This window comes from Pristiophorus japonicus, chromosome 7 (assembly GCF_044704955.1).
Source record: "Pristiophorus japonicus isolate sPriJap1 chromosome 7, sPriJap1.hap1, whole genome shotgun sequence".
NCBI lineage: Eukaryota > Metazoa > Chordata > Chondrichthyes > Pristiophoridae > Pristiophorus > Pristiophorus japonicus.
In genome coordinates this window covers 209,504,312-209,529,559 of record NC_091983.1, presented here as the reverse complement: position 1 = coordinate 209,529,559, position 25,248 = coordinate 209,504,312, and the positions used below count along the sequence as shown (strand labels likewise).

Sequence of the window (25,248 nt, the reverse complement as noted above, 5' to 3'; positions counted from 1 at the left end):
TTTAACTCTGGGGTGAGCTGTTGACCCCACATTTGTCCATCTCTAACACTGTTACCTTCCACCTCCAGGACACCAAATATTTATATCCATTACTGAAACTCCCACCCAGATATTCAACCCTAGGGTACTGATTTCTCAAGCGCCCTCCACTGTAGTCTCCATTACTACACCCTTCACAAACTTTTAGATAGTCCTTTCCTGCACATCCATTTATCGTCCAGCTGCATTGGCTCCCTATGCCTCATATCAGTGGGCAAACATTTGGCAGATGGAGTTTAATGTGGGAAAGTGTGAGGTTATCCACTTTGGCAGGAAAAATAAAAAAGCTAATTATTATTTAAATGGAGAGAGATTACGAAATGCTGCAGTACAGAGGGACCTGGAGGTCCTTGTGCATGAAACAGAAAAAGTTAGTATGCAGGTACAGCAAGTAATCAGGAAGTTAAATGGAATGTTGGCCTTTATTGCAAGAGGGATGGAGTATAAAAGCAGGGAAGGCCTGCTACAACTGTGCAGGGTATTGGTGAGACCACACCAAGAGTACTGTGTACAGTTTTGGTCTCCTTATTTAAGGAGGGGTATACTTGCATTGGAGGCAGTTCAGAGGAGGTTCAGGTTGATTCTTAAGATAAGGGGTTGACTAATGAAAAAAGGTTGAGCAGATTGGGCCTGTACTCATTGGAGTTTAAAAGAATGAGAGATGATCTTATTGAGACGTATAAGATACTGAGGGGGCACTTCAAGGTAGATGCAGAGAGGATATTTCCACTTGTGAGGGAATCTAAAACTAGGGGGCATAGAAACATAGAAAATAGGTGCAGGAGTAGGCCATTCAGCCCCTCGAGCCTGCACCGCTATTCAACAAGATCATGGCTGATCATTCCCTCAGTACCCCTTTCCCGCTTTCTCTCCATACCCCTTGATCCCCTTAGCCGTAAGGGCCATATCTAACTCCCTCTTGAATATATCCAATGAACTGACATCAACAACTCTCTGCGGCAGGGAATTCCACAGGTTAACAACTCTCTGAATGAAGAAGTTTCTCCTCATCTCAGTCCTAAATGGCCTACCTCTTATCCTAAGGCTATGTCCCCTGGTTCTGGACTTCCACAACATTGGGAACATTCTTCCCGCATCTAACCTGTCCAGTCCCGTCAGAATCTTATACGTTTCTGAGATCCCCTCTCATCTTTCTAAACTCCAGTGAATAAAGGCCCAGTTGATCCATTCTCTCCTCATATGTTAGTCCTGCCATCCCTGGAATCAGTCTGGTGAACCTTTGTTGCACTCCCTCAATAGCAAGAAAGTCCTTCCTCAGATTAGGAGACCAAAACTGAACACACTATTTCAGGTGAGGCCTCACTAAGGCCCTGTACAACTGCAGTAAGACGTCCCTGCTCCTATACTCAAATCCCCTCGCTATGAAGGCCAACATACCGTTTGCCGCCTTCACCGCCTGCTGTACCTGCATGCCAACTTTCAATGACTGATGAACCATGACACCCAGGTCTCGTTGCACCTCCCCTTTTCCTAATCTGCCGCTATTCAGATAATATTCTGCCTTCGTGTTTTTGCCCCAAAATGGATAACCTCACATTTATCCACATTATACTGCATCTGCCATGCATTTGCCCACTCACCTAACCTGTCCAAGTCACCCTGCAGCCTCCGAGCGTCCTCCTCACAGCTCACACCACCACCCAGTTTAGTATCATCTGCAAACTTGGAGATATTACACTCAATTCCTTCATCTAAATTGTTAATGTATATTGTAAAGAGCTGGGGTCCCAGCACTGAGCCCTGCGGCACTCCACTAGTCACTGCCTGCCATTCTGAAAAGGACCCGTTTATCCTGACTGCTTCCTGTCTGCCATCCAGTTCTCTATCCACGTCAGTACATTACCCCCAATACCATGCGCTTTGATTTTGCACACCAATCTCTTGTGCGAGACCTTGTCAAAAGCCTTTTGAAAGTCAAAATACACCACATCCACTGGTTCTCCCTTGTCCACTCTGCTAGTTACAGCCTCAAAAAATTCCAGAAGATTTGTCAAGCATGATTTCCCTTTCATAAATCCATGCTGACTTGGACCGATCCTGTCACTGCTTTCCAAATGCGCTGCTATTTCATCCTTAATGATTGATTCCAACATTTTCCCCACTAATGATGTCAAGCTAACCGGTCAGTAATTACCCGTTTTCTCTCTCCCACCCTTTTTAAAAAGTGGTGTTACATTTGCTACCCTCCAGTCCATAGGAACTGATCCAGAGTCAATAGACTGTTGGAAAATGATCACCAATGCATCCACTATTTCTAGGGCCACTTCCTTAAGTACTCTGGGATGCAGACTATCAGGCCCCGGGAATTTATCGGCCTTCAATCCCATCAATTTCCCTAACACAATTTCCCGCTTTATAAGGATATCCTTCAGTTCCTCCTTCTCACTAGACCCACTGTCCCCTAGTACATTCGGAAGGTTATTTGTGTCTTCCTTCGTGAAGACAGAACCGAAGTATTTGTTCAATTGGTCTGCCATTTCTTTGTTCCCCATTATAAATTCACCTGAATCCGACTGCAAGGGACCTACGTTTGTCTTCACTAATCTTTTTCTCTTCACATATTTATAGAAGCTTTTGCAGTCAGTTTTTATGTTCCCGGCAAGCTTCCCCTCTTAATTAAACCCTTAGTCCTCCTCTGAATTCTAAATTTCTCCCAGTCCTCCGATTTGTTGCTTTTCGAGCCAATTTATATGCCTCTTCCTTGGTTTTAACACTATCCTTAATTTCCCTTGTTAGCCACGGTTGAGCCACCTTTCCAATTTTATTTTTACTCCAGACAGGAATGTACAATTGCTGAAGTTCATCCATGTGATCTTTACATGTTTGCCATTGCCTATCCACTGTCAACCCTTCAAGTATCCTCTGCCAGTCTATTCTAGCCAATTCACACCTCATACCGTCGAAGTTACCTTTCATTAAGTTCAGGACCCTAGTTTCCAAATTAACTGTGTCACTCTCCATCTTAATAAAGAATTCTACCCTATTATAGTCACTCTTCCCCAAGGGGCCTCGAACAACAAGTGGGCCATAGTCTCAGAATAAAGGGTCGCCGATTTAGAACTGAGATGAGGAGGAATTTATTCTGAGAGTTGTAAATCCGTGGAATTCTTTTCCCCAGAGAGCTGTGGAGGCTGGGTCACTGAATATATTTATATTTAAGGTGGAGATAGACAGATTTTTGAACAATAGGGGAGTGAAGGGTTATGGGGAATGGGCAGGGAAGTGGAACTGAGCCCAAGATCAGATCAGCCATGATCTTATTAAATGGTGGAGCTGGCTCGAGTGACCAAATGGCCTACTCCTGCTCTTATTTCTTATGTTCTTATATCTATTTGAAGCTGCTTATTTTCAAATCATGGCAGAGCCTTGCTCCATTCTGTTTTCAAAATTTTCTCTTGCCATGCGCTTTAGTTCACACCTTCCGTTCCTCTAATTTTGGATTACTGGTTGTTCATGGCCCCCTCAAATGCACCCTCAGAGGCTGATCTTTCAGCATTTACACCTCTTCCCTTTGGAATTTTCTTCAGCAACCACTTTGCCACAACCATTTTTTCTTGACCTCCCAAGCCCTCCTAAAAACTATTTTACCTAAGTTTAACCTGATTTCCATCATGCCCATTCCTGCACATACACTCACTTACTTGCCCCTCCTGTAAATTACTCAAGAAGTTTAAATAGTGGCATATAAATATATTCAGATTGTGATTAGCACACTGTTCAAATATTCAAAAACAGCTCATTTTAGTCTAACCTGGTATGGCTTGATGCTAATACAAGAGAGATGATTTTCTGAATACCATGGGTGTACAGCCAAGATTTCCCAGTATGTGCTCCCCACCAGGGGCACCCATTCGGAAAATTAATTGTTGGGCAATAAAAATTGTTTCTTCCCCCAACACTGATATTTTTATCACTTTTTATGACCAAAACAGTTAATTGTTAAAAATAAGTCTGTTTGAAGTGTTTCTTTTAACGGTTGCATTATTTATACAGGCCTCGATTGGGCACAGTAATGCACAGAGTGATTGGTTTGGGAGCGCTCTACCTGGTTTTTGCAGCCGTCGAAGGAGTGTTGAGAATTACTGGGGTAAAGTGGAACAATTCTTTCTAATTTCAAACAGAGAATTGTCTGTTTTGTTTTCATTGCCTTGCATTTCAGCAAAATGGAGAATTGTCCATGCAGTTTGTGATTCACTCAGACTTTCTCGTGTATTTTTTCTCATTTCAAACAACCCAAATCCATGCAAGCAAGTATAATCTTGAAATGGGTAATATAAATTTAGTTGAAGGAGAAGGCAAAAGCCGAGTGTTATAAACAGCTACATGGTCCCAATCAATCTTAGAACGTCCTGGATTGGATGGAAATGCTCACAATGAGCCATTTATATTTTTATTTTAGGTGATCCTTTTTCTAATTTTTTTAACGTGATTTTTCTTCTTCAAAATTCATGCTCAACATGTCCAGTCACTGCAGAGCACTAATCAAAAAGACAGATACAATGCTGAACTATATCACTAAATCAGTAGAGTAAATCAGATGCAAACTGAGCCTAGTGCTCTGGTCAGACTGTATCTTTAGTACTGAATCCAATTCTCGTTGCCAAGACACACGAGGCATTCAACCCATAGAAGAGTTTGAGGAAGACCAACAAGACAGATCCCGAGTATCAGAGGGCTGAATTATAAGGAAAGACTGGTGAACTTTGGCTTTTCAACTTTGAAAGTAAGCAACTTGAGAAATAGCTTCAGAGGTATACAAGTCAGTAAATGGATAGAAAAGGTAGATTTGGAGCATGACAGTCGGACAAGGGTATACCGGTTCAAACGAGTAAAAGGCAAATTAAGGACTGATGAAGTTCTTCACATAATGATCAGTGCATGGAATGGGCTTATAGAACAGCGGATGTGAAAACACTGGAATTATTTAAACAGTTGAACGTGTAAGTTTAGGTTTTTGTGAATGGATGAGCTTCCTCATCTCTCTCTCCCTTGTGATATTTTCACTTTCCCTTCACTTTGTGATGCCTCTTGATGGTGTACCTATGACCAAGAACTTGTGTCAGGATGGTGGCCCAAGTCAGTGTTGTGCTGCTCCACAGCGTAGCAGTTTAAAGCACCAATATGTTGCCATTCTTGCTGGGTGAGGAGGGAGAGGGAAACACTTTATGTTGAAGTTACTACATCCTTATAGTTTCTGCCTGCTGATTCTTTAATTGGGGTCAGAGTTAATTTCCAAATGTATTATCGGCAGACATTAATCCCTTATCTATTTAGAAGTTTGTTTTGGTCTTCTATGAAAAGTAGTCCAGCATTTAGACTGACTCTAATCCTGTTATTTTTTTTTATCCTAGTGAAAGTAACTTTAAGAAAATCTAACATTTGCTTTCTTTAACACTGCAGGATCGAAGAAGTGTGCCAGTCTTGCTGGCCGATATAGTTTTAGCATTAATTGATTCCTGTTTTGTGTGGTTCATATCCTTCACAAGCTTAATGTTATCTGAAAATATATTGATCTTGAAATGACTTGTTCCTATATAGATTATGGACAGAGCTTTCAACTTCAGTACCAGCATAAAACGGACGATATCCGATCTGCTCTTTGTTTATACCCCCTCAGTGGAAAGGAAAATCGAACATTGTGTATAAGTCTGCCGATCCAATATCGTCAGTTGTACACCCCCACTGAAGTTGAAAGTTCAGGCCTATGTCTAAATATTGTAATTTAGTATGGTGACAGAATTATCCCTTTTCTTTCTGTCAGTTCCTGCTATGATTTCCAGACTACCAATAACACTTTATTCCTATTGCTGTGCTGGAGTTTAACAACGGCCCTGTAATAATTCTGTCTTCTGGTAGTGAAGCTTGTTCTAATTCTGAATCCCTCTTTGAGCCTCACTCCCGGTCCAAGCCCCATCACTCTCAGCTACTAAACCCTGCCAATTTATGCAGCAACTATTGCTGTCACATTTTTGAACCAACCATTTAAGCACCACAAATTTATGATCGATAAATGCCTTCCTCAAAACTCGCTATCTTGGTGCGTGGGCCAAACAAATAGCCTGCACTTCATGGCTGAAACTAAATGAAAGTGATGCTGTGTTGGTGGTATAGAGTTTTGTTCTGCTTGTACCACTTTTGCATTGATTTTTTTTTTGAAGGACAAAGTGTTTCTTGTTCTCACTATCTGACTATCTTAAATGTATCTTATGATCATCATGTTTAGTCTCACTCAGTTACTACCAGTCCAGAATGTTTATTATATGAAGCAAGTCTGAGCCCTGTTGCCAGCCAAATTCTTTGCCCACACAGATGGTTCCAAGGAAGTCTTGCCATGGGAGGGGTCCTATTTCTGAACCCAAGAATTCTGACTAGCATGAGATTTATTTGTCCATTTTTCAGTTTTTTTTCAAAATTTTGTTTAAACAGAGAGTATTGATATCTAGATATTGTTTGATTATAAGAGATATGAATTAATTATGAAGATGCAATTGTGAACCCAGATAAAGCAGCATCGACTATGGATGTAACTTTGGATTGTCTATTGACACCACTGTCAGCCACTGAGTTGGAGGAGAGGATTTACAGCAAACAAGTGTATTTTACAGCAAAGCAAACAAAGTCTATTTATAGGGCCCAAGTTTCCACATGATTTGCGCCAGATTTTTAGGAGCAACTGGTGGAGAACGGACTATCTTAGAAATCGCAATTCTCCACATTTTTTCTGCAGTTCTAGTGAGGTAGAACAGTTCTACTTTGGAACAGAATTTTTTCTTCAAATGACGCCTGATTTGAAAGTTTCCACAGTGAAAATGTACTCCAAACTAAAGTAGAATGGAGCAAGTGAAGATTTTTGTCGAACTGAAAAAACCTGTTCTACACATTTAAAAAATCAGGCGCAGGTTACAAATTAGGCGTCCAGAACGAGGTGGGGGGGGAGAGGGGGGGGAAGGGAAGTCATTAAATTCTACAATCAATCCTTATTTATACTTCTACAAATATTATACAAATAAATCCAACCTGAATAAACATTTATAAGCAAAGAAAAGATTAAATAAACCATCTTCCTACCTGTGTGAAAGTGCTTCAGCCATTGTTCGTTCCTGCGGGAGGTGGGGAAGGAAACCGGCGTTTGTTGCCGCGGAGGGGAGGGAGGGGAAGGAGACAGCGGTTTGTTGCCGCCGCGGAGGGGAGGGAGGGGAAGGAGACAGCGGTTTGTTGTCGCCGCAGAGGGGAGGGAGGGGGAGGAAACTGCCGTTTGTTGCCGTGGAGGGTGGGGAGGGGAAGGAGACAGTGAGAAGGGTAGCCTCAGTGCTGATGTGCTGATGGCAATGTGCTTTTATTAAAAAATGTTCAAAAATTAAACAGCTACAAAGAACTACAAAAATGGCCGTGTGCCAATGTTTCCTTCACACTGCGCGTGCGCGAACGCTCCAACGCGCATGCGCAGCGTTGCCAACAGGAAAAAAACTAATTTAAATAGTACCCGCCCCCTCCCACTTACAAAATCGGCGCGAGTGTAGGCTCCGCGCCAAACAGACAAGGAGCTGCAAAGCGCTCGAGAATAGCGCGTTTTTTTTCTGCCGCCGTTTTAGGCATGAAAAACGGGCGCCCAACTCTGAGGGGCGCCCGTTTTTTACCCTGTGGAAACTTGGGCCCATAGAGTCTATTAAAAGCGAGTCTCTGGGAAGTGCAGCAAACAAAACTCCTGCATGACTGAAACTGCAGCAACTTCTCTCGATTTTAAAAACATGGTGATTTTTCCACCAAAATGCAGCGAGTAGAGGATATTACATATATTTCTATTTATACATAATCCAAATTATGTGCGTAAAATCACTTACAGCCGTGCGGTCTCCCGGCATGATTTCCCCATCATCTATTCTGGCTGGCAGTAGTGATGTCACTATATGTAGCCATGGGATATAGTCCTCCAGCAAAAAAAATCCTTCAATCCGTACTTATTTTGAGACTTCTATTTTTGTGAACCTGGAGAAGTTATTGAAACATGACTGATTTCAATTTTTTGTCCTGTCTTTTATGTTGGTTCGGAAATTTATTGACTGATTTCCTACATCCTTGATAGCATTTGTTTATCAGAACATTTTACTAACAGCAGTGGATTGAGAATTTGATGGGTTGGCAGGAAACTGCAATATCGCCAGAAATAAAGCCAACCCGACATACTTGGAAGCAATAAAATAAGTCATGGCCAGCCTCTCGTACTGCTGTCCATGATGAATTCTATTTATATTACATAATTCAAAATAACTTTTTATTTGACATGACAAGCGTGGAATCTTTACAGTTCGAGACCACATGTGGGCTGTAATTATAAAAGCCATTTGATAGACAGTTTTATTTGTGGGCAACCCTGGATAGGACCTGTTATTTTATCAGTACTGTGCAACTAGTGCCTTAGGCAGTTTTCTCATTCTGCTGCTACACACTGGATTTTCTTTCAGCAAATCAATCTAACCAGAGAGAATCCTCGCTGCTGATCTGCCATATCACCCAGTTTGCATGTTATTGATTGGAGACTGATGCTTTTGTCTTTAAACTGTTTGCTTGCTTTCTCTAACTGGAATTGTTTAAATTTTGACTTTCTAGGAAAAGAAATCTGATCTTGAGCTTTTGGCCAATATCCCCTTGGCTTTGCTTGATTCTGGCTTGTGCTGGTGGATATCCTTTAATAAATCACCGCTTCTAGTCTAGTTGTCTTAACTTCACACCTGTTTTGCACTCTTAAGAATCTAAAATTCACACTAACATCCAGCTGTGCTCGCTACTTCTTAAATTGACAAGTAAAAGTCACTTCAATCTGGTTTGCAGAAAATATTTTTTCCTAGAAAGGCAACATCTAATTTCTGTCTGATAGCCAACAAAAGCCATTGTTAATTGTGTTTTTTTTTTAAAATCATTTATTTTGTTTCATGCAGCTTTTTGGACACTTGTCAATTTGGCTAAGTTAGTGTCGGTGTTGTCTCTGAATAAAGGATTAAAGCCTCACACCTGGACTCGAGCACATAATCTAGGATAACCGTGTAGTGCTGAATTGATGGCATTGTGGGATGAGACATCCCTGTATGTCTGTGTGTCTGTTCAGGTGGTGTGCAAGGGTAGTATTTGAAGAGGAGCAAGGAGTTCTCCCAGTGTACTGGCCAACATTTCCCCCAGCAAATGATTAGCAGGTGTGTTTATATTTTCTGTCTGAGATAATATTGTGTGTGCAAATTGGCTGCTGTGTTTACTCATACAAGAAGTGACTGCACTTCAAAAAGTAATTCATTGGATGTGAAGTGATTTAGGATGTCCTAGCAATGCAAGTTTGTTTGTATTTTTATTTCCAGCAACTGATGGTAGTTCTAGAAAGTAAGTAGGGTATGCTGCAACTTCATGATATTCAGAATTGTTCTTGGAAAGACACCACAAGGTGGTGCAGTACAATATTTTTGTAGCTTCGACCAGAGTTGCAAGCTGAGTTTGGCTCTGATTCCTTACACCAATGATGCTCAGTTCTACTGACTGGATATTCACTTAAAAAACATTAGTAGCTTGGGCCAAGTATTCAACAAGCCACCCTAAATTATCCATCCCTGGCCACTATACATGGAGACACAAAGGGACTACAATTACATGAGTGAATTTCAACATCACCACATGAGAAACCTGTTTGCCAGCCAATAAACAGACCTATTTAGAGTACTGACAGCAATTAAGATTTCTTAAGGCAATTTGTTATATGCCTTGTGCTGAATGTGATTTCAACTACTGAACACAAGCCACATCCTAGACAATTTCTAATACCTCACTCCAGGGAGGACAGTTTCAAAATACTGTCGCATGGAGGATAAGTTCAATGTATTACTTAATTCTTTACCTCAATTTGTGTATGGCCGTATCAGACACGGGCCCCACTCCTCTCCTTAGCGTCAATGCTTTCTTTACCTTAGTCGCTTTCATTTTGTTTTTATGGAAACATTTTCCATGTTTCAGTTTGTTACGAGTGGGTTAATTTATGTTTTTTTAAAATATAACTTACAAAATCTTTCCACACTGACAGTTAATCAAAGTTATCCCTGGTATCCTGGCCAATATCTGTCCCTCAATCAGCATAACAAAAACAGATTATAAACATAAGAAATAGAGGCAGGATACGACCATTTGGCCCCTCGAACCTGCTCCGCCATTTAATAAGATCACGCCTGATCTGATCATGGACTCAGCTCCACTTCCCTGCCCGCTCCCCATAACCCTTTATTCCCTCATCACTCAAAAATCTATCTCCGCCTTAAATATATTCAATGACCCAGCCTCCACAACTCTCTGGGGCAGAGAATTCCACATATTTGCAACCTTCTGAGAGAAGAAATTCCTTCTCATCTCAGTTTTAAATGGGCGACCCCTTATTCTGAGACGTAGGGCCCAAGTTTCCGCCCTCTGTGTGCCGACTTTCTGGAATAAAAAGGGCGCCGAAAACTTACCTTGTGATTCTCCGAGCTCCTCAGGACGTCTTCGGCCTCAACGTAGCGCAACACAAGGGGTGGGGGTTGTGGGGCCTGGGGAGGAGCCAGGTCCCGGCGCTGAAAACAGTGCCGGGACCTCTGTACATACACGCTGGAGTAACTCCTCAGCCGACGCTCTGCAGTTCAGCCTCCCCCCAGCTCCCCTCCCCCCACCCACCCCCCTCCCTCCACCCTCTACCACCCACCCCTCGCTGTCAGAAACACAGACACACACTGATAGAGACAGAGAGAGAGAGATGGGGGGTTGGGGGGTGGCCATCCCAGTTGCTGTTGGAGGGCTCCCGGTGCTGCAGTAGGTGATTAGAAACATAATTTTTTATTTCTTTATTTTTTAATTATTTCTTTATTTTTAATTTTTAAATTTTTTTAAATTTATTTATTGATTTATTTATCATTTATTATTGATGGCTCTTTATTTGTAAAAGTGAAGTGTTTAATGCTTGTAAATTTCTCTTACCCACCCCTCCATCTCTCGTTCCCTATTCCTGATTTATAAGTGTAGGCAAGGTTTTTCTGAGCGTACAAAAATCTATACTTACTCTATTCTAAGTTAATTTGGAGTAAGTTTTCGCTGCCTAAACTTGCAAAACAGGTGTAAGTGGCTGGACATGCCCCCTTTTGAAAAAAAAACTTCTAAAACGAAACTATTCTAACTCACTAGAATTGGAGCAAACTAAATGCTGAGAATTGCAATTTCTAAGATACTCCATTCTAAACTAGTTGCTCCAAAGAAATAGGAGCAACTTGAGCCGAAACTTGAGCCCTATGTCCTAGCTTTAGTTTCCCCTATGAGTGGAAATATCTTCTCTGCATCCACCTTGTCGAGCCCCCTCATTATCTTGTATGTTTTGATAAGATCAGCTCTCATTCTTCTGAACTCCAATGAGTATAGGCCCAACCTACTCAACCCATCTTCATAAGTCAACCAGATCAACCTAGTGAACCTTGTCTGAACAGCCTCCAATGCAAATATATCCTTCCTTAAATATGGAGACCAAAACTGTACGCAGTACTCTAGGTGTGGCCTCACCAATACCCTGTACAGTTGTAACAGGACTTCTCTGCTTTAATACTCTATCCCCTTGAAATAAAGGCCAACATGCCATTTGCCTTCCTGATTACTTGCTGTACCTGCATACTAACTTTTTGTGTTTCATGCACAAGAACCCCCAGGTCCCTCTGTACTGCAGCACTTTGCAATTTTTCTCTATTTAAATTATAATCTGCTTTTCTCTTTTTTTTTCTGCCAAAATAGATAACCTCACACTCACTTAGCCTGTCTATATCCGTTTGCAGATTTTTTGTGTCCTCCTCACAATTTGCTTTCCCACCCATCTTTGTATCATCAGCAAACTTGGCTACATTACACTCGGTCCCTTCATCCAAATCATTAATATAGATTGTAAATAGTTGAGGTCCCAGCACCGATCCCTGTGGCACCCCACTAGTTATAGTATGTGCAAATATTCTCTTCAAAAATCTCAGTAATGCTCATGCCAGCTGCAAGGGAGGTACACAAAAGCCTACTGGATTACTCACACTTTCATCCAGCAAAGCACCTCAACCCGGCTCACCATCTCACCTAGGCAACATCAAGAATTAATAACGTAGCCAAAGCTACTCAAATGGAAACCGGAAAATGAACCATTTATCCCGATTCTGTTTTCTCTTGGTTAGCCAATCCTCTATCTATGCTAATAAAATTACCCCCAACCCCGTGAGCTCTTATCTTGTGCAGTAACCTTTTATGTGGCACCTTATTGAATGCCTTCTGGAAATCCAAATACACCACATCCACTGGTTCCCCCTTATCCACCCTGCTTGTTACAACCTCAAAGAACTCCAGCAAATTTGTCAAACATGATTTCCCTTTCATAAAACCATGCTATCTCTTGAATTATGCTTTTCCAAATATCCTGTTACTGCTTCTTTAATAATGGACTCCAGCATTTTCCCAACATCCGATGTAGACTAACTGGTCCATAGTTTCCTGCTTTCTGTCTGCCTCCTTTTTTAAATAGGGGCGTTACATTTGCGGTTTTCCAATCTGCTGGGACCTCCCCAGAATTGCACCTATTTTCTATGTTTCTATGTTTCTATTACAATCAATGCATCCACTATCTTTTAAGACCCTAGGATTTAAATCATCAGGTCCAGGGGACTTGTCCACCTTTACTCTCATTATTATACCGAGTACTGCTACTTTAGTGATAGTGATTCCTCCCTATAGCCCCTTGATTATCCAATATTGGGATGTTTTAGTGTCTTCTATCTAGTCATTATCACATTGCTGTATGTGGGAGTTTGCTGTGCGCAAATTGGCTGCTGCGTTTCCCACATTTACAACAGTGACTACACTTCAAAAAGTATTTCATTGGCTGTAAAGTGCTTTGAGACGTCCGGTGGTTGTGAAAGGCGCTATATAAATGCAAGTCTTTCTTTCATTGAATTATTTTGGGTAATGTTCTGAAGTTGAGGCAGCAGTGTGGAAGCTGACTGAAAATGTGCTGGAGCAGTCAGTTACCTTCACTGATTCAGATTTCAAGACGACTTGTGGATTGTGGTCTGGCATTTGAGTAGCTTTGGCTACGTTATTAATTCTTGATGTTGCCTAGGTGAGATGGTGAGCAGGGTTGAGGTGCTTTGCTGGATGAAAGTGTGAGTAATCCAGTAGGCTTTTGTGCACCTTCCTTGCAGCTGGCATGAGCATTACTGAGATTTTTGAAGAGAATATTTGCACATAGTTGGGAATTACAGGTAAACAAAAACAGTAGGGAAGGGAAACTTGCCATTATTTTTTTTTTCCCCTCGTCCGTTTTTGTCCTTTGCCTTCTCTCCTAACTCCTTACTAGGAGGCAGTTTTGTCATTTTACTTGTTTTTGACAAAAATAAAAATACACCTCTGTCATGAGGATGGACTAAGCGCATTGAGCTTTGGAATCATTGTGATCCCTTTGTCCTTCCACCAGATTTGTTCTTTCTGATTGGAGGATGTGGTGTCAGGCAGCAATGAGATGAAGACTAGGAAGGTAGAAATTTAGAAATTTACAACGCAGAAGGAGGCCATTTCGGCCCATTGTGTCCGCACCGGCGGACAAAGAACCACACGGCCCTCGGTCAGCAGCTCTGAAGGTTACATATAAACCAATGAACAATGGTGGAAAGGTAAAGAGCATCAGGCCCAACCAGTCTGCCCCACATAACTGCAACATGTATCGCAACATTTTGCACTCCACCCCACCTGGAGCCATGCAATCTCCCAGGAGAGGCAAGAAAATCCATATAAATCCAGGCCAATTGGGGGAAAAAAATCTGGGAAAATTCCTCTCTGACCCATCCAGGCGATCAAAACTAGTCCAGGAGATCACTCTGGCCGTATTGGATTCCATGATGTACTTACCATCGTGTTTGCGCCAGCCAACAAGAGGTTATCCAGTCTAATCCCACTTACCAGCTCTAAGTCCATAACCCTGTAGGTTACAGCACCTCAAATGCACAACCAAGCACCTTTTAAACATAGAAAACATAGAACAATAGGTGCAGGAGTAGGCCCTTCGAGCCTGCACCGCCATTCAATAAGATCAGGACTAATCATTCCTTCAGTACCCCTTTCCTGCTTTCTCTCCATACCCCTTAATCCCCTTAACCGTAAGAGCCATATCTAACTCCCTCTTGAATATATCCAGTGAACTGGCATCAACAACTCTCTGCGGCAGGGAATTCCACAGGTTAACAACTCTCTGAGTGAAGAAGTTTCTCCTCATCTCAGTCCTAAATGGCCTACCCCTTATCCTAAGACGATGTCCCCTGGTTCTGGACTTCCCCAACATCGTGAACATTCTTCCCGCATCTAACCTGTTGCGTCCCGTCAGAATCTTATATGTTTCTATGAGATCCCCTCTCGTCTTTCTAAACTCCAGTGAATAAAGGCCCAGTTGATCTAGTCTCTCCTCATATGACAGCCCAGCCATCCCTGGAATCAGTCTGGTGAACCTTCGCTGCACTCCCTCAATAGCAAGAACGTCCTTCCTCAGACTAGGAGACCAAAATTGAACATAATATTTCAGGTGAGGCCTCACTAAGGCCCTGTACAACTGCAGTAAGACCTCCCTGCTTCTATATTCAAATCCCCTAGCTATGAAGGCCAACATACCATTTGCCGCCTTTACCACCTGCTGTACCTGCGTGCCCGCTTTCAGTGACTGATGAATCATGACACCTAGGTCTCGTTGCATCTCCCCTTTTCCTAATCTGCGCCATTCAGATAATATTCTGCCTTCGTGTTTTTGCCCCAAAATGGATAACCTCACATTTATCCACATTATACTGCATCTGCCATGCCCACTCACCTAACCTGTCCAAGTCACCCTGCAGCCTCTTAGCGTCCTCCTCACAGCTCACTCCGCCACCCAGTTTAGTGTCATCTGCAAACTTGGAGATATTACACACTCTTCCTTCATCCAAACCGTTAATGTATATTGTAAAGAGCTGGGGTCCCAGCACTGAGCCCTGCGGCACTCCACTAGTCACTGCCTGCCATTCTGAAAAGGACCCGTTTATCCCGACTCTCTGCTTCCTGTCTGCCAACCAGTTCCCTATCCACGTCAGTATATTGCCCCTAATACCTTTGATTTTGCACACCAATCTCTTGTGCGGGACCTTGTCAAAAGCCTTTTGAAAATCCAAATACACCACATCCACTGGTTCTCCCTTGTCCACTCTGCTAGTTACATCCTCAAAAAATTCCAGAAGATTCGTCAAGCATGATTTCCCTTTCATAAATCCATGCTGACTTGATCCGATCCTGTCACCGCTTTCCAAATGCGCTGCTATTTCGTCCTTCATGATCGATTCCGACATTTTCCCCACTACTAATGTCAAGCTAACCGGTCTATAATTACCCGTTTTCTCGCTCCCTCCCTTTTAAAAAAAGTGGTGTTACATTAGCTACCCTCCAGTCCATGGGAACTGATCCAGAGTCAATAGACTGTTGGAAAATCACCAATGCATCCATTATTTCGAGGGCCACTTCCTTGAGCACTCTGCGATGCAGACTATCAGGCCCTGGGGATTTATCGGCTTTCAATCCCATCAATTTCCCGAACACAATTTCCCGCCTAATAAGGGTATTCTTCAGTTCCTCCTTCTCACTAGACCCACTGTCCCCTAGTACCTTCGGAAAGTTATTTGCATCTTCCTTCGTGAAAACAAAACCGAAGTATTGGTTCAGTTGGTCTGCCATTTCTTTGTTCCCCATTATAATTTCACCTGAATCTGACTGCAAGGGACCTACATTTGTCTTTACAAATCTTTTTCTCTTCACACATTTATAGAAGCTTTTGCAGTCAGTTTTTATATTCCCTGCAAGCTTCCTCTCGTATTCTATTTTCCCCCTCCTAATTAAACCCTTTGTCCTCCTCTGTTGAATTCTAAATTTCTCCCAGTCCTCAGGTTTGTTGCTTTTTCTAGCCAATTTATATGCCTCTTCCTTGGCTTTAACACTATCCTTAATTTCCTTTGTTAGCCGTGGTTGAGCCACCTTCCCAGTTTTATTTTTACTCCAGACAGAGATGTACATTTGCTGAAGTTCATCCATGTGATCTTTAAATGTTTGCCATTGCTTATCCACCGTCAACCCTTTTAGTATCGTTTGCCAGTCTATTTTAGCCAATTCACGCCGCATACCGTCGAAGTTACCTTTCCTTAAGTTCAGGACCCTAGTTTCTGAATTAACTTTGTCACTCTGCATCTTAATGAGGAATTCTACCATATTATGGTCACTTTTCCCCAAGGGACCTCGCACAACAAGATTGCTAATTAAGTCCCTTCTCATTACACAATACCCAGTCTAGGATGGCCAGCTCCCTGGTTGGTTCCTCGACATATTGGTCCAGAAAACCATCCCTAATACACTCCAGGAAATCCTCCTCCACCGCATTGCTACCAGTTGGATTAGCCCAATCAACGTGTAGATTAAAGTCGCCCATGATTACTGCTGTACCTTTATTGCACACATCCCTTATTTCTTGTTTGATGCTATCCCCAACCTCACTACTACTATTTGGTGGTCTATACACAACACCCACTAGCGAATTCCGCAGCTCCACCCACACTGATTCCACATCATCCAGGCTAATGTCCTTCCTTACAATTGCATTGATTTCATCTTTAACCAGCAACGCCACCCCGCCTCCTTTTCCTTTCTGTCTATCCTTCCTAAATGTTGAATACCCTTGGATGTTGAGTTCCCAGCCTTGGTCCCCCTGGAGCCATGTCTCCGTGATGCCAATCACATCATATCCATTAACTGCTATCTGCGCAGTTAATTCATCCCCCTTATTCCGAATACTCCTTGCATTGAGGCACAGAGCCTTTAGGCTTGTTTTTTTTAAACACACTTTGCCCCTTTAGAATTTTGCTGTAATGTGGCCCTTTTTGTTTTTTGCCTTGGGTTTCTCTGCCCTCCACTTTTACTATTCTCCTTTTTATTTCCCTCTGTCTCCCTGTATAGGTTCCCATCCCCCTGCCATATTAGTTTAACTCCTCCCCAACAGCACTAGCAAACACTCCCCCTAGGATATTGGTTCCAGTCCTGCCCAGGTGCAGACTGTCCGGTTTGTATTGGTCTCACCTCCCCCCAGAACTGGTTCCAATGTCCCAGGAATTTGAATCCCTCCCTTCTGCACCACTCCTCAAGCCACGTATTCATCTGAGCTATCCTGCGATTCCTACTCTGACTAGCACGTGGCACTGGTAGCAATCCTGAGATTACAACTTTTGAGGTCCAACTTTTTAATTTAGCTCCGAGCTCCCTAAATTCGCCTCGTAGGACCTCATCCCGTTTTTTACCTATGTCATTGGTACCTATATGCACCACGACAACTGGCTGTTCACCCTCCCTTTTCAGAATGTCCTGCACCCGCTCCGAGACATCCTTGACCCTTGCACCAGGGAGGCAACATACCATCCTGGAGTCTCAGTTGCAGCCGCAGAAACGCCTATCTATTCCTCTTACAATTCAATCCCCTATCACTAGCGCGTTCCCACTGTTTGTTTTTCCTGCCCTCCTGTGCAGCAGAGCCAGCCAAGGTGCCATGAACTTGGCTGCTGCTGCTCCCCACTGATGAGTCATCCCCCTCAACAGTACTCAAAGCGGTGTATCTGTTTTGCAGGGGGATGACCGCAGGGGATCCCTGCACTAACTTCCTTGCACTGCTCTTCCTGTGTTGGTCTTCCATTCCCTATCTGGCTGTGTACCCTTTACCTGCGGCAAGACCAACTCACTAAACGTGCTATTCACATCATTCTCAGCATAGTGCGTGCTCCAGAGTGAATCCACCTTCAGCTCCAGTTCCGCAACGCGGTTCGTCAGGAGCTGGAGGCGGATACACTTCCTGCACATGTAGTCGTCGGGGACACTGGAGGCGTCCCTGATTTCCCATATAGTACAGGAGGAGCATAACATGTGTCCGCGCTCTCCTGCCATGACTTAACCCTTAGATACACTTAAATTGGCAACAACAATACTAAATATTACTCACTGATATAGAAAAAAAAAATGAAAAGCTACTTGCCAATCACTTACCCCCTTGGCTGTGACGCCACCTTTCGATTTCGTTCTCCTTTTTTGCCTTCTCCCTGTAGCTGCACAAGCACACCTTTTATAGGCCTCTGCCGATCCCCGGACTCACGCCTCGGCGACCACGAACTCCCGCTGCCTCTCGCGGCCTTTATAGGCCTCTGCTGATCCCCGGACTCACGCCTCACCCTCAATGTGGTGAGGGTTTCTGCCTCCACCACCCTTCCAGGCAGTGAGTTCAAGATCCCCACAACCCTCTGAGTGAAGAAGCTTCCCCTCAAATCCTCTCTGAACTTCCACCAACCACCTTAAACCTATGCCCCCTTGTAATTGACCCCTCCACCAAGGGAAATAGACCCTTGGTATATCCAGGCCCTTCAATATTTTAATTACCTCCAGTGAGGTTTCCCCTCAGCCTCCTCTGTTCCAAGGAAAACAAACCCAGCCTATCCAATCTGTCCTCATAGCTAAAATTCTCTATTCCAGGCAGCATCCTCATAAATCTCCTCTGAACCCTCTCCAGTGCAATCACATCTTTCCTGTAATGTGGTGACCAGAACGGCACGCAGTATTCCAGCTGTGGCCTAACTAATGTATTAGACAATTTAAGCATAATCTCCCTGCTCTTGTATTCTATTCCTTGGCCAATATAGGCAAGCATTCCGTATGCCTTCTTAACCACCTTAGCCACATGGCTTGCTACATTCAGAGATCTGTGGACAAGCACTCCAAGGTCCCTTTGTTCATCTACACTTCTAAGTGGCCTACCGTTTAATGTGTGTACCCTTTCTTTATTAGCCCTCCCCAAGTGCATTACCTCAAGCTTCTCCGATTTAAATTCCATTTGCTGGTGTATACTTTGTGGTTGTCATACTCGAGTATCAGACATTGTACATTGCACTACCCAATATGGTGGTAATTAAATCCCATGGATTTACAAAAAAGAAACTTGCACAACCATAGTTCTAATGTGAACTAGCTTCTTTCTACAATGGACAGTACCTACCTGGGAGTGGTTCATGCTCATATTTACATGAAGTTTGGAAGGGGTTAGCTAACAGATTCTGTTAGTTATTTGTAGAGCAAGTGGTGACGAAAGGAGATGATGGTAAGAAAAAGACAAGCCAAAAAAGAGATGGATAATCTTGAATGATCAAGGAAATTTAAAAAAAAAACAGCATTTGGAGCCCAAAGGAACTAACAAAAGAACAGGTGTGGTGAGAGAAGGGAATTCAGATGGTTCAGAAGATAAATCTACTTAATGTAGCCCTGAGCCATGCAGACCAATAAGGTCTTTATTTTGATCCCTGCTTTTTCTTGAGTTAGTCAATCTCGGCCAAGATGATGGTTAAAGGTGTTTCAGTTGACCTTGATATCCCCAGGCTAGGAGAAGAAAAAAAAAATCAGTCAGGTGATGTGTGTGGATGACTGACAAGTGAAAATAGGGTTAAGCTTGTTACAATGGCTCCCATTATTTAGTAGCCTCTGTGCACTATGTTCATGCATGAGGTACAGGAGAACTGCTGGTACCTGAGGAATTACATGTCTTCAAGAGTGAAGGAGAAAATTGGAATGGGGGAGGGAAGGTTTGGTTGTTGGGAATTTTGTGGTTTAGATTTCAGTGTTTTGGTGAATTAACATTTCAATGATGCATATAGTGATGTAATCCTTTAAAACTCAATGTTTTTGTTTCAATTCATGGTTATTGAAGCCATTTTCCTTAGCTTTTGTTACATATTTGTCAGCCTGGCTCAAACAATTAAGACTTTGAAATTAAGGAAAAATGCAGTGAAACTATCGCTATACAGACATTTTACCAATACGTTAATTTTGGCAATAATAGGTAAGTTCTTATTTTCAATGTATTCAGGTTCCTCAAGTGATTTGAACTGTTATAGATTCCTTTGTGTATTAATGCAACTGTCTTAATTTTCTAGCATCAGTTGGTTTTATGGTCTGGACAACCAAAAAGTTCAGATTGACGGCATGTCAGTCAGTAAGTTATTCAAATATTTTATTTATTAAAATGATTTTTTGTTTGCCCTTTTCAAAGTGTTGTGGAACCTGCTTAAGACTGAGTGTATTCAAAATTAATCTTAACAATTCGCAATAGAATATATTGGAGGCCTTATCTCACTTGGGTGCTAATGATTCAGAAGCAGAATTAGTGCTCCAGTGCTCTGCCCCACTGTGCCTTAAATACCAGTATCAATATTTGATACGCATAACCCTTTAGGCCCTTAAAAGCACAATTGTTGAGAGTTGGCAGAGGGACGGTCAACTGGTGCTACTGCCTACTTTGTCATGGGTTCCCTAATAAAGCAATGAAATATGGTCCTTATCATTAGTTGAGTGAACTGATTTGCTAATTTTCTTGTCACACAGGTTCCTGAAAAATAAAGATTATTTGCATTGTCTGTTAAATGACCGTGACTGTGGCAGAGTTCCCAATCCTGGACTTGCCAAATGCCCACACCAGTGTATAGTAGACAATGACAAAGAGTATTAACCGTGACCATTTTCTCCTGATTGTGCCAGAGATAGAGCTCACTTGTAGAACCCTGCTACCGCTGGCTTGGTTGAGATCAGCTAACTCTGCAAATACTGGGATCGAACCATGGACCACCTTAGTTTGTGTGGTTGAGCTTCTTACTTTTTCAGAGTGGAATTGGTGGAGGCTTAGAAGCAGATTACTTACTTGCCTTCAGTCAGGCATGGGGAGACACTGGACTTTAGAATTGAGTTGTTACTTCAATGGAGATTATAGTACAAACATGCAGTTTAGGAGGTTTCAAAATATGTGCTAGGTTGTAAACACTTGCCAAAAATCAGTCTTGTTGTGGCTGGACTGCATTAAAAATCTCTATCAAGGTAGAGTTTTACTCCATTTGATGGCAGTCCTCCACAATTGGGGTAATTTGAGTGTGTTTCTTATTCAAACTTCCAATTTGTATTGATTATATTTATCTGTCTTTTAAAATTAACAGGATTGGATGGAGCTATGGGTTGATGATGCTTTCTGGAGACTCCTTTTTTCTGTCATTCTCTTAGTCATAATGTTCCTCTGGAGACCATCAGCAAATAATCAGAGGTATCACTTTCTAATGTTTAATGCATATTTGAAATATTTATTTCCTCAATTTCTTTTGCCCCTTTGCCTTCCTTTAGTTTGTCCTATTGCCATCTACAGTTGCAGACAGGCAATCTGTTCCAAATCTCTTGACACTGTTGCCTTTTAAATGCCAGCTGGGTAGTGCATGAGTGCGACGTGGATGATTTAGCTTCCCTGTTTTCGGATTAGATAGTGATGGGGTGGGAATGCAGAGGGTAAACCACAGGAAAAAAAACTCCACAGTGAATTGGACTAAATTTCATGACAATTTTTCAGGCACGTTATTAAAACTATTAAACTTCCCCAGTGAATTGCTTTAATCAAGATTTCACTGCCGCCCAAAGTGGACATTTTGGTAATTTAATTCCTTTAGAAACTGTCTTAGCATTTCTGTATTAAAAAGAATACAAGGTGCCACATAAAAAGTTAGTGCACAGATAAAAGTTCACGGGGTTGGGGGTAATATATGAGCATGGATAGAAGATTGGCTAACAGAAAACAGAGTCGGGTTAAATGGTATAAATGGTTCATTCTCGGCTTGGCAATCAGTAACCAGTGGATGCTGCAGGGATCAGTGCTGGGACCCCAACTATTTACAATCTATATTAACGACTTGGATGAAGGGAACGAGTATAACGTAGCCAAGTTTGCTGTTGGTACAAAGATGGGAGGAAAAGCAATGTGTGAGGAGGACACAAAAAACCTGCAAAAGGACATAGATAGACTAAATGAGTGGGCAACAATTTGGCAGATGGAGTATAATGTTGGAAAGTGTGAGGTTATGCATTTTGGCAGAAAAAATCGAAGAGCAAGTTATTATTTAAAAGGAGAAAAATTGCAAAGTGCTGCAGTACAGTCGGACCTAGGGATCCTGGCACATGAAACACAAAAGGTTAGTATGCAGGTACAGCAAGTAATCAGGAAGGTCAATCTTGGCCTTTATTGCAAAGGGGATGGAGTATAAAAGCTGAGAAGCCTTGCTACAGATTAAAGGGTATTGGTAAGGCCACACCTAGAATACTGCGTACAGTTTTGGTTTCCATATTTAAGAAAGGATATACTTGCTTTGGAGGCAGTTCAGAGAAGGTTCACTAGGTTGATTCCAGAGATGAGGGGGTTGATTTATGAGGAAAGGTTGAGTAGGTTGGGTCTCCACTTGTTGGAATTCAGAAGAATGAGAGGTGATCTTATCGAAACCTATAAGATTATGAGGGGGCTTGACAAGGTTGATGCAGAGAGAATGTTTCACTGATTGGGGAGACTAGAACTAGAGGGCACGATCTTAGAATAAGGGGCTGCCCATTTAAAATTGAGATGAGGAGGAAATTATTCTCTCAGAGGGTTGTAAATCTGTGGAATTTGCTGCCTCAGAGAGCTGTGGAAGCTGGGACATTGAATAAATTTAAGACAGAGAGAGACAGTTTCTTAACCGATAAGAGATTATGGGGAGCGGGCAGGAAAGTGAACCTGAGTCCTTGATCGGATCAGCCATGATCGTATTAAATAGTGGAGCAGGGTCGAGGGACCGTATGGCCTACTCCTCCTATTTCTTATGTTCTTCTGAACTGCTGGTGTTATAAACTCCCAATGCACAATTCTTCAGTTTTACATTTAGCTTACAGCTGTTTTCAAAAAAAATCAGACATTTGAGATTTCTTGAGTTGTCAAAACTTGCAAGCAACATTAAAAATTCTTTTCAAGTCTAGTTTGAAAGTCACATGATTAAACCTATCATGCTGTAAAAGCCCAAGTTTCTCCTAAATACTCTGGATTAAAAAAAAAACAGCATGGTGTGTTACTGAATTTTATATTTGGATAAAGTGGCAGCAGTGTTGTGTGTTGAAATAGCCGCTTTAGGCCAGTGTGTTACAAAGGTGCTACATTTCACCTCTGTCTGCTGAGGTTCAGTTGTAATACCTTGGCCTTGAAGTGTCTAGGCTCATGCCGGAAGTGTTACTTGAGAGAGATAATGAGGCTGCTAGCAGCTATGGGACCATACCCCAGAATGAGTCGTTACTTTCCGGGGAGGAGGATTGATTTTTTCCAAAAATTGTCCATATATTTTTTGATTCGATATTTCTTTCTGGTGTTTTTCAACTTCAGGTATGCGTTTACCCCTCTTATTGATGATCCAGATGATGAAATTAATGAACTGATTGGAGAAAACTTTGGTATGTATGCATATGCACATAAACTTGCATTTCGATAGCACCTTATCACATTCTCAGAAATGGTTTGACGTACTTCATTTACATTGGATGTGCCGTTTAATTATAGGGAAATATGACAGCCATTGTTTGCTCAGCAAGATCCCACATAGTGTAGAACAAATATTAGTCATGTCTTATCACAAGATTGTTTAGCGCAGTGAAAATGATTAGAGATATACTGTATGCAAGTCTGTTCTGTATCTACATGGATTTTCTGAAGTTGTCACATACCAGTTGACCTTTTCCAAGAGTAGTAATTAGGAATTCCTGCTGTTCGATAAGCCAACTCATTGTCTATATTTTTTGTCTTTTTTTACTTAATGTGTACTGCTACATTTTATCTCACTCAAACGATCCATTTTTGTTGTGCACTCTATAGCTGATGGAATAAAGCTGAGATCATCCAAAGGGGAAATTAATGGGATCGCAAAATCAGCTTCACATATGGTGAGTTATGATGATCAAGTTGTGGACACAATACTTGTAAACATTCAGATGTAAATTATTGATCGTGGGTAGGTTTGAAATATATTGAAAATGTTCAACATTTGATTTTTCAGATGTCAAGGTGTGTGCATATTACTGTGTCCAAATCACTCCATGGCCTCACGCCTTCTTATCTCTAACATCTCCTGCAGGGGAAGGTGGCTCAACCGTGGCTAACAAGGGAAATTAAGGATAGTGTTAAATCCAAGGAAGAGGCATATAAATTGGCCAGAAAAAGCAGCAAACCTGAGGACTGGGTGAAATTTAGAATTCAGCAGAGGAGGACAAAGGGTTTAATTAGGAGGGGGAAAATATAGAGTATGAGAGGAAGCTTTCCGGAAACATAAAAACTGACTGCAAAAACTTCTATAGATATGTGAAGAAAAAAAGATTAGTGAAGATGAACATAGGTCCCTTGCAGTCAGATTCAGGTGAATTTATAATGGGGAACAAAGAAATGGCAGACCAGTTGAACAAATACTTTGGTTCTGTCTTCATGAAGGAAAACACAAATAACCTTCCAGAAGTACTAGGGGACCGAGGGTCTAGTGAGAAAGAGGAACTGAAGGATATCCTTATTAGGCGGGAAATTGTGTTAGGGAAATTGATGGGACTGAAGGCCGATAAATCCCCGGGGGCCTGATAGTCTGCATCCCAGAGTACTTAGGGAAGTGGCCTGAGAAATAGTGGATGCATTGGTGATCATTTTCCAACAGTCTATCAACTCTGGATCAGTTCCTATGGTCTGGTGGGTAGCTAATGTAACACCACTTTTTTTTAAAAGGGAGGGAGAGGGAAAACGGGTAATTTTGGACCGGTTAGCCTGACATCAGTAGTAGGGAAAATGTTGGAATCAATTATTAAAGATGAAATAACAGCGCATTTGGAAAGCAGTGACAGGATCAGTCCAAGTCAACATGGATTTATGAAAGGGAAATCATGCTTGACAAATCTTCTGGAATTTTTTGAGGATGTAACTAGTAAAGTGGACAAGGGAGAACCAGTGGATGTGGTGTATTTAGACTTTCAAAAGGCTTTTGACAAGGTTCCACACAAGAGATTGGTGTGTTAAATTAAAGCACATGGTATAGGGGGTAATGCACTGACATGGATAGAGAACTGGTTGGCAGACAGGAAGCAGAGAGTCGGGATAAACAGGTCCTTTTCAGAATGGCAGGCAGTGACTAGTAGGGTGCTGCAGGGCTCAGTGCTGGGACCTCAGCTATTTACAATATACATTAATGATTTGGATGAAGGAATTGAGTGTAATATTTCCAA

At 42.1% G+C, this 25,248-nt stretch overlaps 1 protein-coding gene across 2 annotated transcripts in view; it reads left to right on the top strand.

Moving 5' to 3' along the window:
- The window catches only part of tmem87b (transmembrane protein 87B), a 95,646-nt gene that overhangs the window by 54,028 nt on the left and 16,370 nt on the right, over positions 1-25,248 (top strand). For both annotated transcript variants that reach the window (XM_070885750.1, XM_070885749.1), the window contains 7 exons: positions 4,054-4,147; positions 5,461-5,536; positions 19,901-20,005; positions 20,100-20,158; positions 21,150-21,253; positions 23,378-23,445; positions 23,864-23,931. In XM_070885750.1, the coding sequence (XP_070741851.1) occupies positions 4,054-4,147; positions 5,461-5,536; positions 19,901-20,005; positions 20,100-20,158; positions 21,150-21,253; positions 23,378-23,445; positions 23,864-23,931 (574 nt within the window). The remainder of the gene's footprint in view (positions 1-4,053; positions 4,148-5,460; positions 5,537-19,900; positions 20,006-20,099; positions 20,159-21,149; positions 21,254-23,377; positions 23,446-23,863; positions 23,932-25,248) is intronic.